The sequence below is a fragment of the Lynx rufus genome, unplaced genomic scaffold, assembly GCF_022079265.1.
Source record: "Lynx rufus isolate CCGP_SWC_20201006 ecotype Redwood Valley unplaced genomic scaffold, mLynRuf1.p SCAF_36, whole genome shotgun sequence".
Classification (NCBI taxonomy): Eukaryota; Metazoa; Chordata; class Mammalia; order Carnivora; family Felidae; genus Lynx; species Lynx rufus.
In genome coordinates, this window is record NW_025814852.1 from 302,737 (window position 1) to 318,346 (window position 15,610).

Below are 15,610 nucleotides of genomic sequence, written 5' to 3' on the forward strand. Positions count from 1 at the left end.
TTTTTAATAAATAAATAAAAATTAAAATTAAAAAAAGTGAGCCTGCTTGGGAGCATGGCCAGTGGCTGACAGCCCAAGGGGACTTACATGGCTCAGCGACCCTGTGTGCTTGTAGCTTGGCTGGGAATGTGGCTCAGCCCTGGAGCGCCCTTCCTTCCTCTCCCAGACCTACCCTCTTCCCCACCACCTCCACAATTAACCTGCCCTCGGCACACAGTTACTAGCCACATGTAACTTGTCAGCTCTGTAAAATTCTTCAGTCTCTCTCAAACATACCAGATCTGTCTCTGAAGTCACTGCTGGAACACAAGAGTCAGAGAATGTTCCTTTCTGTCTCCTACAAACTACCACGCAGAATGTGCAGCCACAGTAACTCTCCGCCTCCACCAGCTAATATAGGCAAATGCAAAAGATGATTTTACAGTATACATAAACAGGAAGCAAAAATTAAACCTGAGGAGTAAACAGTCATATGAGGCTAATTCTCACTTGGGCCCAAAATCTTTTTTTTTTTTTTTTTTTAATTTTTTTTTTCAACGTTTTTATTTATTTTTGGGACAGAGAGAGACAGAGCATGAACGGGGGAGGGGCAGAGAGAGAGGGAGACACAGAATCGGAAACAGGCTCCAGGCTCCGAGCCATCAGCCCAGAGCCTGACGCGGGGCTCGAACTCACGGACCGCGAGATCGTGACCTGGCTGAAGTCGGACGCTTAACCGACTGCGCCACCCAGGCGCCCCCAGGGCCCAAAATCTTTAAGATATTATTTCTGAAAATCTGAAGAAAAAAAAAAAAAATCAAGAGCTGCTGAACTTAGGTGAAGATTCTAGACTACCAGGGCTCTACTATCAGACAAAAGCAAAAAAGATAAAAGAGACACGATCTGCTTCCCATGCAGGCAGGATAGGGTCTGACTTCACGGAGGGGTGCCCACTGCTATGACAGAGCCTTGAGCACCCAGGCAGCTTAGGCCTCCCCCACGCAGAGGGGCAGTCATGGGCTGTGAAGAAGGTTACCTGCATCGCCACAGACGCAACAGGGTTTGGCTCTTGCTGGCCCTCCCTGCCCCCAGCACTCTGCACGTCACCTCTCCAGTTCTGCCTGGAGGCCACTCCCTGAGCCACCAGCCAGGCCCATGTTGGCTCAGTGTGAGCTCTCTCCTTCCAGACACTTAATTCCAGGGGCAACTAACAAGGACCTGCACAACTCTGTCATTCAGAACTGCCTCTCTAACCAGGCTTAGGGCTCCAAGAGCAAGGCCACATCTTTTTTCCAGAACCTAGAGAATACCAGTGGCTGTGTGAAAGTGGACAGGGAGAATGTGGGGACAGCAACACAAAAGAAGGCTAGGGGACCACCATGCTGAGGCACAATTCAACTAGACTAGTGTCCTGGTCTGCAACACAGGACACAGTAACGAGCGCTTCAACGCAAGGGAAAAAGGTTCCACTTTCTCTGCGCAACAGCGAACAAGTCTAACCCCATGCTGGCGTTTTCTGACGGTACCAACACTGCATAAGAGAGAGCCTGCACTGCCATGGGACATAGGCCGTGTGGTGAGAACACGCCTTCAGTTTTAACTCTTACAAAGAAAATGGGTTTATTATCACAAGCCTGCAACACTCATCACTGGAATGGTCGATTTTAAAACAATTTTCAATAAAACATGGTCTCCTAAGAAAACCAAATGAGACTGAACTGGGTTTGCGGGGCAGGGAACCCCAGGGGCAGGAGAAGCCAGGTCTGGAGCCAGGAGGCTCCATATCAGAGGGGACTTCGGTGACCCCACCAGCACAGCTCATCTCGTTGCTACGTCACTGTGTACTCCTTCCTCCCGTCGGAGCTCAGAGACAGAGGAAGCTCCCAGGTGTGCAGCAGGCAGGGGTTGTCTTCAGGAAATCCATTTCTGAAGTCTCAAAAGTCTTTGGTCCTCTGTCCTTACAACTGACCAAAAATGATACGTGTGACAATCAACTGCACACCACTAACAATTATACTAATTCAGTGCACAACTAACATTTGGATAAGCCTGCACAGTCAAGAAATTTCTTCAAGTTAAATTTCATTTGCCTTTTTTTTCCTTAGAGGAATATGTTCCAGTGACAATAAAAGAGCCTCAAGAATAAAAATATACATACTGGAATAAAATCCTGGAAGCAGGAACAGAATAAAAGTATAATTTCAAGGAGATAAACAAATAATATAAAATTTCAGACATGCATTTAAAAACGGATAATGGCAAGCCAAAAAATGGCAGGCAAAAATAACGAACATCACCCTGAACCTGGTATCTAATACAAACACTAAAAATGGACCATATATCTAAAGTTCACATAAAAATAAAAAACTTTCTTAAAAACTACAGAAAATCTTGTTACCCAGGGCTAGGTGGAGAGTTCAAAGACACGATGCCAGAAGCACAGGCTGTAAAAGAAACACTGATGATGTGGATTTGGTCAGAAGGAAAAACTTCTGCTCCAGGGAAAACCCTAATAAGAGGGTGAGGACGAGCCGCAGACAGAGCGAAAAGTCTGTAAACCGATCCATGGCAAAGGGCCCCCACCCAGAACTCTGAAAGCTCACTAAACAATTAGTTGTAAGATGGGCAAGAGGTATGAGACATTTCACCAAAAAGGACACACAGATGTCAAATAAGCACAGGAAAAGATGTCCAACATCATCAGCCATGAGGGGAGTTCAAACTAAAACCATGATGAGGTACCACAGCTACAATAAAAACTAGCGGCAATGCCAAAGGCCAGCAACGACGTGAGAAATTTGACTGCTCATATACCTTGCTTCCGGGAATGTAAAATGTCGTAGCCTGTCTGGAATCTGGTTTGGCAGTTAACTTATAAAGCTAAATATCGAACTAACATATGACCCCACAATTGTACTCCTGGATATTTAATCCAGAGAAATGAAAATTTCTGTCCAAAAAAATTCTGTACATAAATATCCAGAGCAACTTTATTGTAACAGCCCCCAAATGGAAACCCCCAAAAGCCATTCAATCTGTGAGTGGTTAAGTTCTGGGACATCCACACCACAGAAAACCCTGCAGCATGAAAAGGAAGGAGCCACTGACACAACGTGGCCAGTCTCGTTGGAGCTGAGCCGCTCTCAAAGTCCCCACCTTCTTACAGAACACCTGATGTGACGTGACTGTGGAGACAGAGAACAGGGGCTGGGGACAGGGTGGTTAGGGATAAAGGGGGACCCTGGGGAGCTGTTTGGTGCTGGGTGTTCACAGAAATCGACATTGTGCTCTAGCTGCATAAAATGCAGCCGGAGAGACCGGGTGAAGGATATATGGGGGTCTCTCTGTACTACTTTTGCAGCTTCCTGTGAATTCCTAATTATTAAAAAAAGTTGTTTGTTTTTTTTTTTAAGTTTTGGGACATATACAAGAATATTGCAAAACATGGAAATCAAGTCAGGGCCAGCAAGTCTGGGAGGGGTGAGGCCCACACTCTGAGACACAGGAGTCAGGGGATGCCCAGCCCCGGCAATCCTAGAGCAGGAATCATGCGGCAGCTATGGAGGCCCAGCAGCATGGGGCAGTCAGCAGTCCAGCCCCACGGAGTGCCCATGGCTCCCGACAATCACTGCAGGCAGGCTACAGGAAATGCAACAAAGCTCACAGTCAGGCAATATAAAACCATGGAAATAGAGATGAGCACACACCTGGGGAGAAAAATCAACACAAACAGGAGGCACTGAGCCCAAACAGGACTCCCACTTGAGGAAATAGGTCTTACAACAGATTAGAAGGGGCGCCTGGGTGGCTCAGTCGGTTAAGCGTCCAACTTCAGCTCAGGTCATGATCTCACGGTTCGTGGGTCCGAGACCCACATCAGGCTCTGTGCTGACCACTCAGAGCCTGGAGCCTGATTCGGATTCTGTGTCTCCCCCTCTCTCTGCCCCTCCCCTGCTTGCGTTCTGTCTCTCTCTCTCTCTCTCTCTCTCACTCAAAAATAAAATAAACATTAAAAAAAAATTTTTAAAACAACAGACTATAAAAGAATCTAATGGCCTTTGAAGGATAAGACAAAATACAACTAAATAAACTAACTGGAGATATTAGGTATGCAAAAACTGTCAAAAGTAAAATCATCATGATATAGAATGAACAGCAAGAAAGTAAAGTGCTAAAGAAGAAATCAAAGCTGGAAAACACATAAGGAGCCATCTGAGGAGACAGAAGACCCCATGTCCATGTCAAGAGCTCCACAGAAAGAAAAGCTGTGCAAAGCATTTTTCTAGAACTGAGGAAAGACACACATCTCACACCGACAAGGCCCAAGGGGACAGGCCTACTCATGCAACTCCAGAAGGTTGCAGAGAGGAAATCACACATGACCCACTAATGACAAACAGTCAGACTCACCAGCAACGCCAGGTGCAAGAAATCCCAAGGGAACTATACCTAGAGCTCATCCCCAGCCAGATCAACACAGAACTGGGAAGGCAAAACATGACTATGGACATTCTGAGAAAACGCAGCAGGCACGGGCACCGAATACTCACTGGTGGCAAAAGCCACCTCACCCAGCATGACACTGGGATCTCGCTGCTTGTTCCCTGCTCCCAGGGGCCTACCATGAAAGCAGGGCGTGTCATCAGGATGTCCCTCGCCCCTACCCTCTGTCACACCAAGAAGCTAACCAAGTTCCTGACCACTTCTCTCCAGAGTCAGTGCTCAGCCTTCCTGTGCTGGAATGCAAGCCCCAGGCCCAAAGCAGAGGAGGAGGTCTCCACACAAGCATCTGATGCATCTGGTCTTAGCGGGCAACAGACACCCAAAAGCAGCACAAAGCCCCGAAGGCGGGCTGGGAGGGGTCATCTGCCGGTGGTTCACACCTGAACTGTCAGCAGCCTTTCCTCATCTTCCCAGGCCCACAGACAACCACCTGTGGGGCAACCACTGCCATTTACTGGCCTTTCTCCTTCACGAACAGAGTCCGTCTGCCGTCACCGTGACAAAAGCGAATACAAACAGGAAGGAAACAGCACAACAGACACGAGAACAGCCCCGTCCCGACGAGGATCGCATTACCAGGCCCAGGATGGATTTTGGCATGGTCTTCCGTGCCCTGTGAACCTTGACGTCGGCACCAGGGCCCGAGGGCTTCTTGTCCTCCGTGTCTTTACTCGCTTCCGCAAGCTTGGCCGGTGCTGTGGCTGGCGCCTGAGAAAAAGCACTAGGAGTCCTCCCTTTGCCGGAACCTCCGGGAAGGGTTTTTGCAGCATGACCAGGAAGCGAGGAAGCCAAAGTGCTGGTAATCCGCATGGGCTGTTCCTGCAGGGGTGGTTTATTCAAGAAGTACCCATTGCTCCCGATGACAGAAGTCTGTGTGAAGTCATCTGTGTTGACGTGGTTTTGCTTCCCCGTTTCACTGTCTCTGTCTGAAACCCCATTTTCAGCTATTCGAGCTAGTTTGTTGGTACCGTCCTGTGGGCTGACCGCTGTGTTCTCCTGAGTGTGCTGGGCTGCAGTCACGTGGCTGCTAGCCTCGCTCTTTCCACAGGACCCATTAGCTTCGCCGTCTGAGGCCAGGGGGCCCTCTCCTCCCTGCTTCTCCGATGAGCCTCCATCGGCTGCCATAGATATCTCTGTGAACAGAGGAGACGGTGTCAGAGGTTGTGGACCTGCCCTGCCATGACACGACACACACAACAGTTACCATTTCTCTGGGCAGTCTACATAAAGCTATCCAAGGGAAAATCATTTCATGTCATGTACACAAAGATTTAAGGTCAGAGTAAATGTAAAATGATGTGTTAGGGGCGCCTGGCTGGCTTAGTCAGAAGAGCAAGCTACTCTTGATCTCAGGGTTGTGAGTTAAGCTCCATGTTGGGTTAAAGAGATTACTTAACAATAAATTTAAAAAGGGGTGCCCGGGTGCCTCAGTCACTTAAGCATCCAACTTCGGCTCAGGCCATGATCTCACGGCTCCTGAGTTTGAGCCCTGCAACAGGCTCTGCACGGACAGTTTGGAGCCTGGAGCCTGCTTCAGATTCTATGTCTCCCTCTCTCTTTGCCCCTCCCCAGCTCATGCGCACATTCTCTCTCTCTCTCTCTCTCAAAAATAAATACTTTAAAAAATTAATTTAAAAATAAAAATTAAAAAATCTTTTAAATCTAAGAAAATAAAATAAAATGTCTTAGACATTAATTTTGGAAGTTAGTTGGTTAAAGTCCAGAGAAGGCCAAATCCTGAACAGGAGAACCTGCCCTGAGCTCAGGCATGCTGGCTATCTGTCCATCCTGTGTGGGAGGTACACTAAGGGCCTGCAGTCCTGCCTTGGGGGACACAGTGTAAAACCAAAAGCACAAGATAAACACTCCTCAAGATTCCAAAATATTACACGGATTTGCATATCCACCAGGAACAAACACACCACTGTAAAATAAAACTGTTTAAAGATAGAAAGGTTTCAGAAGTAGCTTCACAAGAACAAACTTAAAGAAAGTGGGTAATAAACCAGAAAAAGGGTCCTATTTTCAGTATATCAGTCAGAAAGCCCATTACAAACCCCTGGACTACAAGCCTATTCTCTATAAGAGCTCAGTCTCCCAGGACAGTTCTGACAGACCTTGTCTGGGACCAGTTATATATAAATACCCTTTAATATCAGAAGATCTACAAAGATATGTAACCTCATGGCAGACCAAAGCAGAAAGCCCATGACTACACCATGGATGCAGAAAGAGCTTCGGTACCCATCCCAGTCCCTTTACTCCAATAACTCTCACGGGAGACCCCATCATTATGATACTGTCTGTCCCTCTGCCCTAGAGTGTCAGGTCTGCAAGGAGAGTTCTGTCTGTCTATCCACGACATGCCCGGAGACAGAAACAGAGCCTGGGACACAGTATGAGCACAGTAAATACTTCCTAAATGATTACACAACTATAAATTAAGGGTTTTCATTTAAAGTTTATTTCCTTATTTTTGAGAGAGATAGGGAGAGAGAGAATCCCAACCAGGCACCGTGCTGACAGCATGCAGTCGGGTGTGGGGCTCACACCCACAAACCGTGAGATCAAGAGTCGGACACTCAACCGACTGAGCCGCCCAGGTGCCTCTCCACCACCTTATTCTACAATATAGAGGAAAGAATAATTTTCCCCAACACCAAAGTAAATTATGAAAAAGAACAGCAAAGGCACAGGGAGACAGGTTCCCTCCCCTTGGAGAAGGGTACCACAGGCCTCTCCACTACCCCACAAGAGGAGCTGGGGTGCCTGCTGGTCACAGCAGGGTCGTGGACAGCAGCCCAAGGGGGCGAGCTGGAGAGAAGGTAGATTTCCCAGGTCACAGCTTAGACCTGCTGGTTCTGAATTTCTGAAGGTGGGCTCCACACATCTGGGCCTCACCGAGACCTCCAGTGGCTCATCCACAAATCTGAGTTTGAGAAACACTTGTCCTAGGAGGTCCGAAAACCTCAAAGCTGACAAGGGAAAACGTAGAGAACAGATCTGTGACCTAGAAACAGGGAAAAGCTTTGTTATTCATCAAAAGCATAAGTTGTAACAGTAACAAGAAAAGATAAATGTGATTACACAGAATGATGTAACAAGATATAGGTATCTGGTCTCTGCCCCTGGCTCCTGACACAGCTCAGGAAGGGACTCTGGATGCGCTCTTGGATGGGGCTGGTCACCAGAAACACAAAGTCACAGTAAGAAGCTTGGACTCCATCCTCCAGAGAGGGGAGAGGGGCTGCAGACCGAGTTAATAATGCATCATGCTTACATGATGACACTGCCACAGAAATCCCCGAACCACAGGGTTCAGAGAGCTTCCAGGTGGGTGAACACACCCACATGGGGAGGACGGTACACCCAGAGAGGGTACCGAAGCTCTGCAGCCCTTCCCCAGTACCCTGTCCTATGCATCACTCCCACTGGGCTGTTCCTGAGTTCTGTAAGTGTTCCAGCAAATTACCAAACTCGAGGAGAGCGTCGTGGGAATCTCCAATTCACAGCCCATCAGTCAAAGTTGTGTGTGCCCTGGGGACCCTCTGCTTAGGACTGGCATCTGAAGCGGCGGCAGCTTTGTGGGACCGAGCCCCTGACCTGTGGGATCAGCCCTGAGTCCAGGGAGACAGTATTGGAACTGAGTTGCTTGTGGGACACCCAGCTGGTGTCACAGAGAGCTGGAGACCCGCCTGGTGTGGGAAAGCCCACAGGCATGGTGTTGGCTTGTCCTGAGAGTCTGGGAAAGAAGGGAAGGGCAGTGTTCCTCTCAGAGGTCGGAACTGTAGCTATCTGCCATTGCTACCAGTATCCATCTTTCTGAAGGTTCTGGCCAGAGCCACCAAGCAAGAAAAAGTAACAAAGGGTGTTGGGGTCAGAAAGAAGCATCAACATTCATTCCTAACTGACATGATCCCATGTAGAAAATCCAAAGTAACCAACAAGTAAGCTGCCAGAACCGAAGGCAGAGTTTAGAGAGACTGATTATAGAAATGAAACCTAATCTAAACGGTATACCTTATATAAAAATTAATTCAAAATGGAAAAGAAATGTAAGTGTAAAACTATGAAACTTTTAAGAAAAAAAAAAAAAAACTGAAAAAATCTTCAGGATCTAGGGGTAGGCAAGACATCTTATCCTTGACACCAAAGCACAATCCCTAAAAGGAAAAGCAATAAACTAGACTTCATCAAGAGTAACATTTCTCAAAACTAAACAGCAGCAACTCCAAACAACAAGGAGACCGCGCTTGACAGCCACGGATGGGAATAATTACCAACACAGACAAGGACAGTACATCACCGCCGTGCACCGCACTATTGCTGCAGTGGTTCTGGAAAGTTTTGGCAGCTTCTTCCAGGACTAAACACGCACTTAGCACGTGACAGCAAATGTGGTCATGGGCATTTACCCCAGAAAAATGGAAAGCTGCGCCCAAACCAAGATGAACACACATGTTCACAGTGGCTTTACTGCAGCCGATGAGAACTGGAAACAGCCCAGATGTCCTTCAGAGAGTGAAAGGTTAGACAGATGTAGTCCATCCACACCACAGACTCCTACTTCAGAAAAGAAAGGAACAAACTGCTGACATGTGAAGTAACCTGGACAAATCCCCCAGGAAATGATGCTGAGTGAAAAAAGTCAATGCCAGAAGGCAGCACTCAGTACGACCCCATCGACAGAACACTTGTGAAAGGACAAAACCCTGGCACTAGGGCCCAGACTCGCAGCCAGGGCGTAAATGCAGGGGGCCATGGGGGAGGAGCCCCTGCACCATGAAGTGCTCTGCATCTGGCAGTGGGAGGGCACACAAACCTACACTGTGATGACGGACCAGGGATAAATGCACACGTATGCGAGTAAAGCCAGGGAACCCGAGGAACCCAATACGCAGATTTTATCGACGTCAATATCCTGGTTGTGCTGTCATTACAGTTATGCAAGATGTCAGTACTGGGGGAAACTGGGAAAAGGATACAAGGGCTCTCTCTGTGTTAGTTCTTATAAATGCATGTGGACCTCAATTACCTCAAAGTTCAGTCACAAAAAGATAAAGTGCAATGGAAAACCGGAAAGTAAAATTTTAGACACACCATTTACAACAGCATAAGCAAATACAGAAGAATCATGGCAACACCTGTACACCGAAAACAGTAACGTGTGGCTAAGAAAATTTTAAGAAAAGTAAAATAAATGGAGATATAAAACGGCTTATCCATGAAACAGAAGACTCAATATCGAGTCTTACATGTGAGTCAAGGAGCCGAGCTCTGACCCGGTGAAGAAAAGAATTCTCAGTGATGGGCATTCAGCAGAGATCCCGAACAGCTAACACCTTACTAGTAGGACTGAGCTACACCTGCTACCTGAGAAACGTTTCTCACACAACAGCAACAAACCAACTATTAACTGAAGGTTACTCTATTTCAGTGCTAAAAATGCTTACAAACAAACCAGTAAGAGGCCAAATTTGTCTGTGAATTAATCAATCAAGTGCCCTGGAAAAGCCCAACAATCTATTAGGGAACAGGGAGGTAGGGGAGACAACCAAACATAACATCGTGTTCAAGCCACAACATTATTATTCAAAACATCTAACCAAAATCACAAGACCTGTGAAGAAAAAGAGAATCCACAATGGAGAGAAAAGTCAGGCAATGAAACACCCAGACAGCGGCACCTGGCTGCCTCAGTCAGTGGAGTCTGTGACTCTGGACCCTTGGACTTGTGGGTGTAAGCCCCACATTGGGTGTAGAGATTACTTAAAAATAAAATCTTTAAAACCAAAACCACAAACACCCAGACATGCAGCAATGGTGGAAGCAGAAGGTACAGGCATTCCAACAGCTATTCCAGCACCGAACAGCATTTAAGGACAGTAAGAGGCACCGGCACCACAGCCATCCGTCCACACGGACGACTGATTTTCAACAAGAGTGCAAGCACAATTCAACAGGGAAAGAACAGTCCTTTCAACAGATGGTACTGGGACAAGTGGGTATCCACTCACAAAGGAATGAAGCCGCACCCCTATGTCACTCCATGTACAAAAATTAACTCAAAATGGATCAAAGACCTAGCTATAAGAGATAAAATTATAAAGCTCTAAGAAGAAAACACAGGCATAAATCTTTGTGACCTTCTATCAAGCAATGGTTTCTTAAATGTTACACCAAATGCAAAAGGAGCCCAAGAAAAAACAGATAAACTGGATTTCATCAAAATGAAAAACTTCTGTGCTTCAAAGACACACTATCAAAAAACTGGAAAGACAAGCCACAGAATGGGAGAAAATATTTGCAAACTATATCTGCTAAGAAACTAGTATCTATGATATATAAGGAACTCTGACAATTCAACAATAAAAATCAATAACCAATTTAAAAAGCGGGCAAAGGATCTAAATTGATACTCCTCTGAAAACATACAAAGGGCGAATAAGCACATGAAAAGATGCTCAGCATCACTAATCATCTGGAAAATACATATCAAAACCACAATCAGACACCAGTTTGTACCCGCCCACTCAGATGGCTATAATCAAAATCACAGCCAGTAACAAGAGCTGACAGGAAGTAGAGGAACCGGACCCCTCCCACACTGCTGGTGCGAGTGTAAAATGTTATCCCTGCTGTGGAAATCAGTCTAACAATTCCTCAAAAGGAAGTCAAGACCTTGGCTCAGGGACAGTGTGTGAGAGAGGAAAATGGCACCTAGCATTATTTATCCACAACTTCTATCAGAAAAGGTCCCAGGAGGGGAGCCAGGGAGGGAAAAAGAAGAGTTGGAGACCGTGGGTGCCCATGAAAGAGGACACTTCAAGGAGTGGAGGGGAGCACAGTCCCATGAAGAAACCCTCAGGCAGGTCTTAAGAGATCCCACTGGATGAGGTCCCCCAAGGCCCAAAGTGAGGGCAGGATGCAGGGCAGGACCACAACCCTCATTCGACCACGCAGGTGCCTGACTGGGTCAGATCTGAACTGGGGGCCCCCCGGAGAGCAGGGTTCCCACTGGGGAGGAAGTGAGGCTTGGAAATGGTCAGAGGAAGCAAAGCAGACACTGCTCAGCTTCCCAACCCACCTTGCTCCCAGGAGCCCCTAGAACTCTACTGGAATCGGAAGCAGCTCTGTTACAAAGGTGTGTCAGTGCAGCACGTCATGCAGAGAAAGACAGCCTGCCCTGTGGCCTGGCCGCCGGAGCACCCGCATTCCACGCTCACCCACGGTGGCCCTTGGCTGTGTGCACAGTGCTCACGTGAGGCGACTATGTGGATGTGAAAAGGTGTCACAGCAGCTCCTGGACTGCCTGAGAGGCAGACAGGGGCTGCAGCAATGCATGCTGGGTGGCCACGCTGCAGCTCAGGAAGGGCACGCAAGGGCAGCCACCAGCGTCGGCGGCAAGGTGGTACTCGGCAGGCCATCCCACCACCGCCGGGATGGCCTGCAAGGCTGCATCGGGGGCACTCAGAGGCACACCCACCAAGACACGTAGGTCAGTGATGGGCCGCTGCGGGCCAACCTGCGGGGCCCGGTAAGACGGGCCCCTGCTCTCCACTCATTTCTCCTGCCGTGCACACGACAGCAGTCTCACCAGCCACTGCCGGCGCCTCCGCACACCATCGTCTTTACGTTCTCGGGGGAGGGGATAAGCTGCCAGTCTGGCGGCCTGGGTGACCTTGGCCCAGCAGTGCGCCCCGCCTCAGCTCCCCCTCCTCAGAGGAGAGACAGAACCAGACAGCACTGGCTGGCATGCGGCCAGAACACCAGGAGCGCCCGCGGCAGCCACCAGCTTCAGTGAGGAGGGACAGTGACGATCGTGGGCAGGTTCCTCCTGTGCTAACCTTCCGAGGCTGCTGGGATGATGCCGTGACATGTTGCTCAGCCCCAGTGCCCGTGTGGCAGGCAGTCCAGGGCGGCTCGCCCATCTCCCCTGACAGACAGCCAAACGAAATCCCGTGTCTGCATCGCTCCCGAGCCACGAGCCTCATAGTGTCCGGCCAGGACGCGGCTCTCCAAAGTGAACTTCTCAGCAGCCCTCACGTAGCTCATGTGTGACACAGCAGGACTCACTTGTCAGAGACCATTCCATAGCCCTAACCAACAGAGCAGAGTGCCTCCCACCATGGCTCCTCACAGGGCTTCTGCTCTGCAAACGCCCCTTCTTCAGCCTCCCTGCACCTCCTGGCAACTCTGCTGTGTTCCAAGCCTCTAGTTTGACCTTGTCCAGAATGTCACACAAATGGAGTCACAGAGTACATGGCCTGTGGATTCGGCTTCCTTCACTTAGCAAAACACACTGAGTATCGTCTGTGCTGCCGTGAGAACAAAGCTGCCCCTTCTTCTGAGGTGCTGAGCACCGCCCGCCGTGTGCACGCCACAGGCCATGACCAGGTGATGCGCACCTGGGCACTTCCGCTTTGAGCGCTAGAAATGAAGCTGCCATAAACCTCACCACGACCCTTCTCACTTTCGACTTCCTGGGTGCACTTGAAGATAAGCATCTACCAGGTGTTTGCTTTTCACTCTTGGGTAAAGGCTCCCTTCTCTAGCAGATCTAGGTGTGTGCATTTGTGTCCACCTGGGGATGGGACACGGGAAGCCACGCAGTAACCCAGGTAAAAGCAAAGAAGTTGGGAGCCGGGGACAGGTGAGGAGACACCAGAGTGATGGGTCTTCTGGCCACTTCTCCCGAAGCAGCAAACTGCGCCCTTACCTTCCCTCAGCAGCTCTGTTTTCATGCAGCAATCCTGCTTCGTCTCCCCCTTCGCCGGAACTGCCTGCTAAAGAAGAAACAGCCATCAGCCCGGATTCACCCACAGGCAGACTAAGCAATTCGCCAACACGACTTCTCTAGATGGACGTGGTATCTGGATCCTGACAGAAACTCACTGTCAGGTGACTGCACAGTTAGGACATATTCAAACCAGCAGATACCAGTCACCTCCAGGAGGGAGAATGACACTCCGAAAGCAGCCCAAGGAAACTTCTACTTTATCTGCATTTTAGGAGACAGTTTCTTAATAATAAGAATGTGTTCACGCATCACTTACATAATTAGAAATCTCAAAAGTTTTGACTGTTACTGGAATGCTATAAATTGTATCAAAGTGCATTCTGCTGCTGATAACAATTCAACTAAGTATTTCAAATGAACAAAAACCTACAAAAAACTACAGAAATGGATAAATCAAGAAAATTCAATAAAAACGTCAATCATTAAACATTTGCTCTACTATGCGGAGGCATGAATTACACAACATCTCTTGGAATTGTTTTTTAAAAATTCTTGCCTTAGGGAGGGTTAGAGTCTGGCTGGAGAAGCACACACAAAACACTCCTGATGGGGTCCCTGCAGGTGCAGCAGCCGCTGCCGCCACGAGTCCATGGAGAAGCAGAAGGGGCAGACGCAGGCCCCCTCCAGGCCCCCTACTTACAACTTTCAGAAGCTAAGGGCAAAACCCCCAAAACACGTGTCTAACTTCCGTAACACATTCTCCAAAAGACACCACAAAACATTCTCAGAACATTCCTACAGAACCTTGAGGTCCCTGATTTCCCTGAATGCCAAGCATGGCTCCTAAGAGCAATGGCAGTGCCCCACCCTGTCGCCCTGGACCACCAACCCACCTCAAGTGTGCACAGCAGCCTCCCGCCCTGTGACGTCCCTTCTTCTTCAGTGTTTCCAGAATGTTCCCCCCAGCAGTTCCTAAACAGAGCTGATTTCATCTCCCTAGGTGGACAGGATGAGAGGGGGCGTGAGCATGGCTCAGCTCCCCCTACTGCCCTCCCACCTTCCCCTACTGCCCTCCCACCTTCCCCTGGAGCACCACACGTGGCCCCACTGGTGGTTTTCAGAGTCTAAGTAGTGGACCCCCTTCTGTAATCCCTCTTAAACACTCCTGCCACAGGAAGCCAGAATTCGGTGCCAGGCACCAAGTTAAAATCCAGGAACTCAGAGACTTTCTCCCAGAAGGTGGGGAATATGTCCTTGCAGGGAGGGATCAAAGCTGGATGTGTCTCTCCTCAAAGCCCAGGGTCTTCCCAGGTGTTCATCATGGGCAGCAAAGTCTCAGGGCCCAGCCTCTGATCCTCCTTCCACACTCTGACCCCAGCTTCATGTCCCCGGACCCTGCAGCCTCTCAATAGGCCAATCTCCCCCTTATCAGAAGGCCTCTCCTGGACCCTGCCTCGCTGGCCCCCTGGCACTCACCACCATCAAACATACCACCCAGCCTGTCTGCCCCACCAGCATGCAAACTCTGGCTCCACAGGAGGGGCCTGTCCTATTCTCTGACATATCCCCGAAGTGTCGGCAATGCCCGGCGTGCAGAAGGAGCCAATGAGCATGTGGCCACAGAACTACTGGGGCCTTTCTAAGAGGACTGAGTAAGAAAGGCCGCTGGGCCCACTTCCATGTCTGCTTTCCACACAGCTATACACCTGTGTAGATTCTCTGGAACAGCCTAGAGACCCACAGCCAGCGTCTGCCGCATGAATAAAGGAGGCTGAGTGGTAGCCACTCTAACCCCTGACGGGTGAGGGCAGAGCAGGGCACGGCCAGTGTGAATGTCTGAAAGTCCAAAAGCCCAGGGACTGAGCCCGATGATGAGCTCAGCCCACAACTGAAGCAGGAAGAACAAAAATCTCCCAAATTCAGATGCTCTCTGTGGACCGAACCTATGTATGCTAACAAGAGGGAACATGGCTGTCATCACCTTCTCACAAGAGCCAGCAATCCACAAAATCAACACCAAACCAGGAGAGGGGTGAGGACGGAACACGGAGCCCAAACCAGTGACAAACTCCTGTACTGGCAACAGCAGAACCAAACAGAACTTCAAGCCTGCCTGCGGTCCGATTCGGGGTGGGGGCTGTGAGAACGGCCGGAGTCTCACAGGAGGAGGATAAGGATGCTGGCTCTAGAGCACGGGGCGACGGGGAGGAAAGCAGCTGACAGTTGCAAGCACAGCTGACGCTCTGTGGACACTGCACTGCACGGCCCCGAAGCAAGGACACCTCGGCAGCAACAAGCACACCATGCACAGAATCTTGGTTCCTCTCTACCACTTCCCACCGAGAGGACTGAGGCTCCTGGAAGAGAGAGAACCAATTCCAGGTGAGG

The 15,610-nt window shown here is 49.2% G+C and overlaps 1 protein-coding gene across 7 annotated transcripts in view; it reads right to left on the bottom strand.

The window, feature by feature from the left end:
* The window catches only part of EHMT1 (euchromatic histone lysine methyltransferase 1), a 151,890-nt gene that overhangs the window by 72,709 nt on the left and 63,571 nt on the right, over positions 1-15,610 (bottom strand). For 2 of the 7 annotated variants that reach the window (XM_047093686.1, XM_047093683.1), the window contains exons 1-3: positions 14,116-14,182; positions 13,202-13,268; positions 5,059-5,615 (exon numbers count right to left, since the gene is read on the bottom strand). In XM_047093686.1, the coding sequence (XP_046949642.1) occupies positions 5,059-5,615; positions 13,202-13,226 (582 nt within the window). In that variant the 5' untranslated portion in view covers positions 13,227-13,268; positions 14,116-14,182. Of the gene's footprint in view, positions 1-5,058; positions 5,616-13,201; positions 13,269-14,115; positions 14,194-15,610 lie in introns of those variants that run through there. The other 5 variants (XM_047093688.1, XM_047093687.1, XM_047093685.1 and 2 more) reach the window with 4 other exon arrangements.